The 12,395-nt window shown below is 42.5% G+C and overlaps 1 protein-coding gene across 3 annotated transcripts in view; it reads left to right on the plus strand.

The window, feature by feature from the left end:
- Positions 1-12,395, plus strand: part of CDK5RAP2 (CDK5 regulatory subunit associated protein 2) — a 135,010-nt gene that overhangs the window by 66,237 nt on the left and 56,378 nt on the right. For all 3 annotated transcript variants that reach the window (XM_038744556.1, XM_038744557.1, XM_038744558.1), the window contains 2 exons: positions 3,824-3,994; positions 5,342-5,506. In XM_038744556.1, the coding sequence (XP_038600484.1) occupies positions 3,824-3,994; positions 5,342-5,506 (336 nt within the window). The remainder of the gene's footprint in view (positions 1-3,823; positions 3,995-5,341; positions 5,507-12,395) is intronic.

Raw genomic sequence — 12,395 nt, forward strand, 5'->3', positions numbered from 1 at the left:
GAAGACAGACAACAAAACAAAACATTCCATTAGAAAAGCAAGAATCTTAAAAAAAAATCTACCAGGCAACCTCTTAGACAGTATTTAGAATTGACTTCAGGTTAGCAATTTGAAGTTCTGTTTCCTCTGTCCAAGTGAGGGCTGAAGGGTGCGTGCCTTCCTCTTACACGAGTTGCTTATTATAACTCCACCTGTGGAATGGGGAAGCGGAAAGGAAAGGAGTATAGTATGAACGTTTCCATGGCAGCCTTCCTCCTTTTCGGAGACATCTCTCGCTGCATTCCCACCCACTTAAATGTCTTTCCATTAAGCTCGTTCTGAATTCTCTCGACTTTGTGGTGCCCTACGCCCGGAGAGATTTGTGGGGAAGGGCTCAAGCTCAAAAATGAGTTTTAATTTTTCTTCTTGATGCCAAACCTTCCCCTATCCTACGAGAAGCAGCACAGCTTATTGGGAAGAGCGCGGGCTTGGGAGTCAGAGGACATGGGTTCTAATCCTGGCTCCGCCACTTGTCTGCTGTGTGACCTTGGGCAAGCCACTTAACTTCTGTGCCTCAGTTTTCTCATCTGTAAAATGGGGATTGACTGTGAGCTCCACGTGGGACAACGTGAGCACTTTGTATGTGCCCCAGCTCTTAGAACAATGCTTGGCACATTGTAAGTGCTTAACAAATAACATTATTATTATTATTACCCCTGCCTTCTTCAAGAGGGCAGGTCCCAGACACAGGAGAAGTCGACACACCGTTACAGAAAGCACAAACGAAAAAACCACCCTTAAAAGAAAGGATAACATCTGACTGGATATTGGGATCCAGTCAATCAATTAATGGTATTTATTGAGCGCTTACTGTAGGCAGAGCACTATATGTACTGTATTGGAGTCGGTAGGAATCTTCCCTGCCCAAAAGGCGCTTACAGTCTAGAAGGGGAGACAGATATTAATGTAAATAAATAAATTATGGATATGTACATAAGTGCCGTGGGGTGAATACCCTGTGCCCAGGGGATGCAGATCCAAATACCTGTGTTTTCAGCCTGGCAGATTTAAATTCAGTGGAGCTGTAGCTCCCTTCATCTGGTCTGAGCCTGAAAATGTTTTTCCTGGACTGATAACCAGAGAGGGAAACGTCGGATTTGCAGCCCTCTGGAAATCAGTGCTCTGTGAACACTGTGGTGGTTAATGAGAAAGCTGTAATAACATATTATGGCATTGTAAGACCAAAATGGATAAGAGGTTCTTTAAACCAGGTAGTTAAACTGAAATTTAAAAAGAGAAGGAAACAAATTAGAATTGAATGCCCACACAATAGAAGTTGAACTATTCATGTGAAAAAGGGCCTAATTGTAAGTTTGCATAAAGTAAGGAATTCAGAAAATTATTTCAGAATTTATAATTTGATATCGTGAACAGAAAACATTCAATTTAACATGTAAGCTTTTCATTTAATTGAAAGGTAAAAATGGGATGCTTTTACAAAGCTGGCAGTCCAATTTTACTGCAGACATAAGGAGCTACGTACATTACATAATAAAATATTTTACATTCTTAGCGTTTTCTGTAGAGATACAAATAAATGCATTAGAAGAGTCCCTGTTTTCTAGATAAACTGATCACCCTCTCCCTGCCACAGCCTGCTAAGGGTCAATGTCAAGGCTGAGATTTGAACCTTTAGTGTTTTGAGTCTTAGCATCTTTTTCAAATCAATCTGCAGTCAAACCACCCATGACAAAATAGAAGGAAGCAGTTTTCGAAAATGTTCTTTGAGAGGTCACTTTTTGACATGTTTGACACTTTTTAAAAAATACTGAAAATTACATAGGTTGCTGGGGTTCACTGTTTGTATCGTACTCTCCCAAGTGCTTACTACAGTGCTCTGCTTATAGTAAGCTCTCAATAGATGCCTTTGATTGATTGATCAAAATTAAACTTGGCTATCTAATGGTTTTGTTAAAAGTTTCTTTCGAAGAGATGTTCTGTATTTTGATTTTCAGTCAAAGCAGTGCCTACTCTAATGTAATTTTTGGTTGTAGTGAAGTGAGTTTGTGATTTTGGTCATTAGGGAATTTTCAGAATTTCCAGCTTCTCAGTGTAGGTGTGCTCAGTCTAATTAATGGCCAGGAAAGTTATGCAACCAGAGTACAGTTGTTTATGAAGTGCTCTTGATTTTAGTCCATGGGAAAGAGTGATTTCTTCTTGTTGCCTTTCTTAATGTGAAGTCTGGATAGTAAAAGGTTTGTGTGCTATCAAGTTCTCTATGTTCAAACAAAGGTTTGAAGTTCAACATGTAGGGAATGGAGAGGGAGTGTGTCTACCAACTCCATTATATTGTATGCTCCCAAGCGCATAGTACAGTGCTCTGTTCATAGTAAGTGCTCAATAAATGCTATAGATTGATGCATAAAGTTTCTTGAAAAGCTGTGGGAGCCCCTGATGTGATGAACATCTTTCTAAGTAGCCTTTGTTGGGCTGGAGAGAAGGATGTTGTTCTCTCTAGTGGTCCAGGGCACTGTGACATGAAACTCCTAGTGGGCAGGGATCATGTCTACAGTGCCTAGTACAATGCTCAGTAAATGCCATTGATTGATTGATGAAACCTGGATCAACCAAGTTGAACAGAAAGTGAGTTTACTTGATCAGTCAGTCAGTTGTATTTATTGAGTGCTTACTGCATGCCGGGCACTGTACTAAGGTCTTGGAAGAGTATGACACAACAATGTCACAGACACATTCCCTGCCCACAACAAACTTACAGGCTAGAGGGTGAGACAGACATTAATGTAAATAAATTTGGATATGTTACATAAGTGAAACAGTATGCACATCTAGTGGGGAAATAGGAAACTTGGAAAACTAGCTCTGTTTCCAGACTAAGGGGCAAACATATTTATCAAGGCAGCCAGATGGTGGGTGGTGATGGTGGTTGGTCTTCGGTTTGTGTAGATCTGTTCTTTGGAAAAATAAAAGGGGAACTTAGTAGCCAACTGGTTCAGTGTTCTGAGCACTGGACTGGAGATTTAAGACCTAAGGGTGCAGGATGTTGTTCTGCTGGGAAACTTAGAGAAGATGCTTAACTTTATGTTGTTTGGTACAGAAAGTTGTGTCTCTCACAACCTTAAGCCTATTTCCTTAACTGCCCTGCTGATTTTAGAGAAGCTGCATGGCCTAGGGGAAAGAGCTTAGACCTCTGAGTCTGAGGATCTGAGTTCTAATCTTGTCTCTGCCATGTACCTGCTGTGTGATTTGGGGTAAGGCTCTTAACCTCTCTATGCCTCAGTTCCCTCAGCTGCAAAATGGGGACTTAATACCTGTTCTCCCTCCTACTTGTCTATGTGCTCCATGAGGGACTTGTATCTGCCCCAGTGCATAGTACAGTGTTGGTGCATAGTAAGGGTTTAAACAAATATCACACTCACTGTTATTATTATATTGAGTTGTTCTAGCTAATATATTGGTTTCGGTTAAAAGTATTTTTGGCCAAAAAATTATCTTACCAAAATGTACTTGATCCAAGCAAACTTGTGCAGGGTTTGTACATGATAAAGAATTATAATCCAGGAAGCTATTCAGAATAACTTTTCATGGACTAAACATATTTAAACAAAATCTTCACTCTGGATTCCCAGGAAAGTATTGCCACTCTTTTTCTGAGAGTTGCCCCTTGATCTTTTAAGTGACAAAAAGGACCGCATTTGCTAAATAGATGATTTAGACCACTCAGTGAGAGGAGTCATTTCAAGCTCTGAAAAGTTAAACTAATGACAGAATGTCATTTAGACATTTTAGTGATGCTCATCCCATTTCTTCTTTTTTTTTTTTGTAGGACCTTAGAAATCAAGTCGAAAAATTGCATGGTGAAATGATTGAGAAAGAGAAAGCAGTGGAGCATCATTACAATATTCTTCTGAGTGAAAGTAATCAGAAATTGCACAGCCAAGAACTAGCTATCAAACACCTAACAGACAGTGTCAGTCAAAAAGATCTATTACTTCAGGTACTATTATTTGCTTTTCTTTTGTACTTTATTTAGTCACTGCGTTTTGCATGATTTGTAGTAAAAATACATTTTTTTTGGAATATGTATGTGCTGTAATTTCTCTCAGTCAAAGAGCTAGAGAGTGTTTCCAGAATCCATTTGCATACCTTCTTATTTTTAAGGTCTGTTTCACTGAGTAGCGATTGTGGGAGAAACAGAAGAGTGCTGGGGGTGAGCAAGGTTTCCTGTTGTGAAAACCTTAAAGGGGGTACATGCAACCTTAGATATGCCCTGTCAAAGCGAAACTCCTCTCCACAGAATTCAAGAACGTTGTAATATTGAAAAAAGATCTTTTGGATTCAAATCCAAAGTAGAAGTCTCCCTGGAGAGAGATTTGGACTCGTACCATTCCGAGAGTAAATCAGAGATCTGAATCTTATTTGAAGGCAACTCTGACTTGGAATGGGATTCTGAGAAATGTTAGAACCACACTGTTAGAACTGTACTGTGTAAGGAAAGTTTACAGTGACCGTCCCTGCTCTGACCTCTGTCCGGCTTTTCGGCCACACGGCAGTACCTAGAGTTTGGCAGAATGGAGTTGTTCAGACAGGTTGTGTGGTATTAAAATAATAATAATAATAATGATAATAATACTGATATGTCTTAAGCGCTTGCTATGTTTCAAGCACTGGGGTAGCGCTGGGGTAGATACCAGCGAATCAGGTTGGACACAGTCCCCGTCCCACATGGTGCCCACAGCCTCATTCCCATTTTACAGATGAGGTAACTGATGCACAGAGAAATTAAGTGCCTTGCCCAAAGTCACACAAGAGACAAGCGGCAGAGCCAGGATTAGAACCTAAGTCCTTCTTACTCCCAGGCCCGTGCTCTTTCCACTAGGCCATATTGCTTCTCATTTCATATTAAAATTTAAAAGCTGTTCTGCCGAAGACATTTGTCAGGTGTTTTTTGGTAAATATCTTCATATTTACCAAGCCCCACGGAACTTATGTACATATCTTTTAGACTGTGAGCCCACTGTTGGGTAGGGACTGTCTCTATATGTTGCCAATTTGTACTTCCCAAGCGCTTAGTACGGTGCTTTGCACACAGTAAGTGCTCAATAAATACGATTGATGGTGATGATATCTGTAATTTATTTGTTTATATTAGTGTCTGCTTCCCCCCCGCCCCCCGATCCCCTGCCCCAAGACTGTAAGCTCATTGTGGGCAGGGAATGTGTTCGTTTATTGTTACATTGTGCTCTCCCAAGCCCTGACTACAGTACTCTGCACATATTAAGTATTCAATAAATACAATTGACTGAGTGACTGATTATCACTGTACTCTTTTTTTTTTTTTTAGAGACTCGATGGCATAGTGAAAGAAAAAGACGCCGAACATCAGCAGCTTTTGAATAGGCTGAACCATCTTCTGAAAGCTAAAGAGGATCTTGAGTTGAGGAATCAAGGCTTAATAACCGAAAAATGTACTTCTCAACAGTCAGCAGCCAAAGACCCACATTCAGAGGTGAGCTTGGCAACAGTTTTACTTTTGGCTTTGGCTATCAGCTCACTATGGGCAGGGAACATGTCCACTAACTCTGCTGTACTCTCCCAAGTGCTCAGGACAGTGCTTTGCACAGAGTAAGCATTCAGTATGTACCACTGATGTTCTTGTGCAAAAAATATTTATTTCACAGGCACTTTGATTCAAGGAAGTGTTTGAATGCATTCATACTGTTAATTAAGTGTCCCAAAATGCCAACAAAGTAATTTTTCTATCCTTTGTATTGATTAATAACTTTAAACCTGGGCTGTTATTTAGTAATAGTTGCTGTTTTAAAGAATCCAGATATTGCCTATGTGCCTGAGGCTCAAGTTCCCAGATACGTGTAATCCTAAATGTTCATTAGCAAGTTCTTCCAATAAGTTTTTCAATTTCTCAGTGAGATGGTGGCTGCTCGATAGATGGGAAGGAATATCACCAAGAGAAAGTTGTAGAATAAGGTCAGCAGTTCACTTTTGGATTATGCTGGTCTCACTTTGGCATGTGTTCAGAATGCTAAACCCTCTGCTTGGTCATAATGGGTTAGTTCATAAATCGATCCCATGTATATTATATTTAATGTCATTTCATGTGATTGGCATTCATAGTATAGGCGTGGAACCTAAAAATTTCAGTTCTGAACTCACTCAATCATAATGCCACCACCCTTCTTACAGTTTAGTTTTCAGGGTTTGAGGCAGCGTGGCTTAGTGGATAGAGCATGCGCCTGTAAGTCAGAAGGGCCTGGGTTCTAATTCCGACTCCTCCACTTATCAGCAGTGTGATCATGGGCAAGTCATTTAACTTTTCTGGGCCTCAGTTACCTTATTTTTAAACGAGGATTAAGATTGTCAGCCTCTTGTGGAACATGGACTGTGTCCAACCTGATTAGCTCATATCTACCCCAGTGCTTAATACAGTGCCTGGCCCAAAGTAAGTGTTTAACAAATGTTGTTTCTAAGGGTAATAAACTTCCAACTATTCCTGATTCTGCATCTGGGAAATGTGGAGCAACTCACAATCCTCCCAGAATTTGGGTCACTTTGTGAATGTTGCTTTATTGTTTGCCTTGACTGAAATTCCCCTAGAACTGTTAGAGTTAATTCTTGGTGACCAGGAAATTCAATAACACGAGGTGTGCAAAATTGTGATATTTAATTTTCTGCAGTGAAAGAATTATAGTCAGTGTAGTGACATTATTGATGTGGTTCATAGAATTGCAGTTGATTTATCCTAAGATTAGGAATTGATGCAGCTGTTGCAGGACTGCATTGACAGTAACATGGCTTGTGCTTCATTGCCAAATTGCCTTGACTCCTGGGAAGTGACCCGGTTGACATTTCCCTTTATTCCTATACTCTGTCTCTGGAAACTGTGGTAAGCCCATTGCACTGACTCAGTCTAGCTTTTGAAGTTCATGTTAGTGACACGTGAACAGCTGGATTGTGTGGTTCATTTATTGAGGTTTGAGGTGAGGCTTCTGATGAAAATCCATTTTTGATTACTGTTGTTCAAACACCTTGACGTGTGAATTATATGTAGGGTAGAAACTGATTCTACAGGTTATGATCTCATAAGCAAGTGTATTTCAAAGGCGCATCATCATCATTAGTGGTATTTATTGAACGTTTACTGTGTGCAGAGCATTCAATCATATTTATTGAGAGCAATAAGAGAACAGCATAGCTTAGTGGAAAGAGCCCGGGCTTGGGAGTCAGACGTCATGGGTTCGAATCCCGGCTCTGCCACTTGCCAGCTGTGTGACCTTGGGCAAGTCACTTAACTTCTCTGGGCCTCAGTAACCTCATCTGTAAAATGGGGATGAAGACTGTGAGCCCCACGTGGGACAACCTGATTCCCTTGTATCTACCCCAGTGCTTAGAACAGTGCCCGGCACATAGTAAGCACTGAACAAGTACCAACATTATTGTTATTATTTTTGAGCACTTACTGTGTGCAGAGCACTATACTAGCGCTTGGGAAAGTACACTACAACAGAGTTGGCGGACATGTTCTGTACCCATAACAAGCTTACAGTCTAGAGGGGGGAGACTGACATTAATATAAATAATTTAATATGTGTAATTTAAAGATATGCATATAAGTGCTGGGTGGAAAGAAGGTGTGTGCCTGCCCTGGTGCAGTTCAAGTTTCTCTCATGCTCGACTGACTAAGTGCTTAGCATAGTGCTCTGCACACAAGTGCTCAACAATTACCATTGATTGGTGACCTTCCCCAGGACTTGCAGCTGTTTGTGGAGAATCTACCCTAGAAGATAGGGGCAAGGGGTGGGCAGCTCCTGTGGATAACAAATATTGTGAGGCTTCATTGGCCAGGAGAGTATCAGCCCAGACTGATATCACTGGTTCCGAGTCAGGAACGGGCAGGGAGTGAAGTCACCATGAACTAGTCCCAGAGGTTGGACTGAACAAGTTTCCACGTCGCTTTCTACAGCAGAGGCAAGGTTGACCCTTAGAGCCTGGATTCTTTTCTCCCAGCTGGTCAAAATTAGGAAGCTGTGGCCCCTAGACCCTTCTGGGAGATGGACAGTGCTCAGATGGGAAGGGGGCATGGTACCATCATCGAGATGTGGCCTCGTTCAGGATGAAGGGACAGAACCACCCTGGGCTGGGATCATTGAACCATCTGGGTGACCAAGCTGGCCTTTGCCCCACCATCACAAGCGTGACTTCAGTTAAACATCCCCAGACCATCACTTCCTATTGGCTTTAGAAGTGGCCTTGGGGAGATCAGTGAAAGGCTGCATCTGCTTGCTTTGCTCCCTTGTCATAAACTTTTACCAGGGCTTCTCTACTTCTTTTCAACCTCTTCATCTCTGTACTTTCCCTCCTCCCCTCCCCTCCACTCCAAACTCCATCCTCTTCTGCCTTCCTCCAACCTTCACCTCCCCCAACTCCCTCCCAACTTCAAAGGAAAGGAGAGAATTCCGTAAAGTCACCAGAGCCAGACTGCTTTTTTGTGGGGAAAATAGAGAAAGAGTTAACATTTGGGAAGGGAGGGATGATGGGGAGGTTGAGGGAGAAGGGACAGTGGAAACAGGATTAAGGATGCTTAGAAAGTGAAGGATTATCAGGGATTTGGGGCCCAGCGGGATTTGGATGTGCCGGCATAAAGCAGGGTTTCTGCCATGTGAGGTTTGGGCTGCCAAGGCCTAGTTGGGAGCATAACCTGAGGCCTGGAAAAGGACCACCTTTTCCAGGCTGTCCACTGGGAGCCGAGAGGGCCCGGGCCTCAAGGTTTGGGCCGGCAGGCTGCAGCAACGGCTGCCTCAGAGGTTCACCCCATCCCGGCCAGTGCCAAGAGTGGCCACAGTTCAGGCTGGTGGTAGAGGCGACTCTTGGTCTTGGTCAGTGGGTCGCTTTCAGTGGCAGGAGCAGAGGTGCTTTGCAGGACTGAGAAATCTCAGAGGGCCCCTTAGCTCTTCTAAAGATCTTGCTGAGGAAAGTCGTTTCAGGTTGGGAAGTGCTGGAGAGATCTGGCAGGGGACAGGGGTGAAGAGGGGAAATCCATTCCCCTGCCCCAGGCGCACAGGGGTCATTAGCTCATGAGCACCTTCTTACTGTGGGGTACTGAGGGGAGTGGCTTGGGTTGAGTCCTTCTGGAGGAAGAGAGAAGATCTCCAAGTAGCCCGGTATAGCCAGTTCAACTTTAGCTTGTACTGCACTGCAAGGTCCAACACGGCCTCCCAAACAGTTTGCTAAAAGGGCCGGGTTTAGCGTTGGTCTTGGCGGACCTCCCTCCCTACCCGCTTCCCCCACCGGGGCTTTCTGGTGTTTTCCTCTTAAAGGAGAGGTTGGGTCGCCTCACAGTCTTTAGTGATTCCCAAGGCTGCCTCCATGAGAGACTCCAACCTCTCTGCCTTACCGCTGCTCCAAGCAAACAAGCAGACCCAATCCCCTGCCTTCTAGGAGCTCACAGTTTGTGACTCAGGCAGACAAGCGGTACCGCCTCTGACTCAGATAAAACGTAAAAGATCCTACTGGCACACACACATACCTTCCTGCAACCCATCCCGTCGCCTCTCACCAACTCCTAAAGTACATCAAATTGTTAAAGTCGACGTCAAGGCACCCGGGCCCCAAGTGGCCAATTCATTCATTTATTCAGTCATATTGAGCGCTTACTGTGTGCAGAGCACTGTACGAAGCGCTTGTCTCTCAGGCCCTCTAGAATGTAAGCTCCTTGTGGGCGGGGAACGTTGTCCACCAACTGTTATACTGTATCGTCATCATCAGTGGTACGTATTGAGTGCTTAGTATGTGCAGAGCACCATGCTAAGCACTTGGGAGAGTACAGTATGACATGAGTTAGAAACATTCCCACCCACAAAGGAGCTTACAGTCTAGTGGGGGAGACAAACATTGAGATAAATAATTTATAATATATAATTTAAAGATATGTACCTAAATGCTGTGAGGATGAGGGTGGAGCTATTATCAGTTACCCAAAGATCGCAGATCCAAGTATAGAAGACACAGAAGAAAGGAAAAGTGAGCTTAATCAGGGAAGGCCTCCTAGAGGAGATGCAACCCGAATAGTGCTTTGAAAGTGTACTCTCCCAAGTGCTTAGTGCAGTGCTCTGCACACAATAAATGACATTGATTGATTGATTTGGCTCCTTTCTTCATCAGTGTACATATGCCTCACTTTGTATCTGGTACCCATGGCTTACTCTCCCTGAGACCACTGGACCAGCAGGAGTTTGACTCCATCCTATGTCAGTGTAACACACAACATATCTTAAAATTTGAACAGACATGGCACTATATCAAGCATATGCTACTTAGGTCAACTTTGAATACCTCACAAGTGCGTGTAATAGTAGTAATAATCGTGGTATTGGTTAAACACTTACTTTGCATCAAGCACTGTTTTAAGTGCTGGGGATGATACAGGAAAATTAGATCAGAAACGGACCCTGTCCCACACAGGGCTCACAATCTTAGTAAGAAGGAGAACAGGTATTTAATCCCCATTTTACAGATGAGGGAACTGAGACACAGAGAAGCAAAATGACTTGCCCAGGGTCCCCTAGCAGGCATGTGGCAGAACTGGGATTAGAACCCAGGTCCTCTGACTCCAAGGCTTGTGCTCTTTCCACTAGGCAATGCTGCTCCTCACATTTCTTATTTAATCTATTGTGATCCACAGGTCACTATTGTACTCTCTCAAGGGCGCAGTACCTTGCCCTGGACAGAGAAAGTGCTTAATAAATACTCTTGTTTAATTAAACGTTTGAGAATACAATAGAGCTAATAGGCATTTTCCCTGCCCACAAGGACTTTATCTAGCAGGAAATAGACACTGAAATAATTTACGGATATGAGGGAGAAATGAATATGTTTATGAGTTTGTGCTGAAAAATAGGCGAGTATTGAAGTTTCAATCAAGGGCGTTTATTGAGCCCTTAAATCAAGTACCATTGATTGAAGTTGGTATGTCAGAAGTCGTATCGGTGGTTGTAACTACACAAGGGAATAGTTAGTGCTGAAATGCTAAAGTTTTCGTTGGTGAGATATGACCTGAGGGGTTTCTTTCTCTCTTTTTTTCTAATGGAATGTATTAAGTGCTTTCTATAATAATGATGGCATTTGTTAAGCGCCTACTATGTGCGAAGCACTGTCCTAAGCACTTTCTGTGTGCCAGACATTGTCCTAAGCGCTCAAGCTAATCAGGTTGGACACAGTCCATGTCCTACATGGGGTTTACAGTCTTAATCACCATTTTACAATGAGGTAACTGAAGCACAGAGAAGTTAAGTGACTTGCCCAAGGTCACACAGCAGACAAGTGGCAGAACCGGGTTGTTGAAGATGTGATTTTAGGTGGACTTTGAAAATGGTGAGAGCTGTGATCTGACAGTTATAGAGGAGGAGAGTGATCTTGTGGTGATTTTGCTCCCAAATCGTGGTGGGTTAGTGGCCTAGGGAATGGTGGGAGGGGGGATGCAGGTGAATTAAGGGGATGAGAATAGGGAATTAACATGGTGGAGCCAAAGGAATTTTTGTGGTCCAGTTGGTTCCTAGACATCTTTGCTGCTATTTGAGCAGAGAGCTAAGCTCGCTGTCTTCACTATCAGTAGTATTTATTGAGCCCCAGCTATGTGCAGTGTTGAAGTATGTCGTTGGGGAACTTGGGAAAGATATAAAAGGCACATTTCTTGCCATCAAGTTTACAATCTAATGAGAAAAAGATGGATTAAAGAATATAGCAAAAGAATAAGAGAACAGAGATAACTGATGGACACAGTTGAATAAACAGATAAATTCATATGTATTGAGATAAAAAGTAGAATGGAATGACCTGTCTCAGTATCTCTGGCAGAAGAGCTCTAAATATATTCAGATTTAAAATATATATATGTATGTGTGTGTATGGGTATAGCATATATATGTGTGTGCGTGTGTGTGTATTTATATGTGCATATATATGTGTATGTACATATGTGTAGAGTACAGACTTGGGAGTTAGAGGTCGTGGGTTCTAATCTTTGCTCTGCCACTTGTCAGCTGTGCCTTAACTTCTCTGTGCCTCAGTTACCTCACCTGTAAAATGGGGATTAAGACTTGAGCCCCATGTAGGAAAACCTGATAACCTTGTATTTATCCCAGGGCTTAGAACAGTTCTTGGCACATAGTAAGCGCTTAACAAATACCATTATTATTATTATATGCATATATATGTATGTGTGTATGTATATATGTGTTTATGAATATATATGTGTGTATAGGTAACTTTCGTAGCATCAGAGACTAGTGTAGGGAGTCAGGATTTTTAATTCCCATTTTGCATTTGGTGTAACAGAGAAAATGACTTTCTAGAGTTAGTATATAAGGTAAGGGTGTATTTGC

The sequence above is a fragment of the Tachyglossus aculeatus genome, chromosome 4 (assembly GCF_015852505.1).
Source record: "Tachyglossus aculeatus isolate mTacAcu1 chromosome 4, mTacAcu1.pri, whole genome shotgun sequence".
NCBI classification, from domain to species: Eukaryota; Metazoa; Chordata; class Mammalia; order Monotremata; family Tachyglossidae; genus Tachyglossus; species Tachyglossus aculeatus.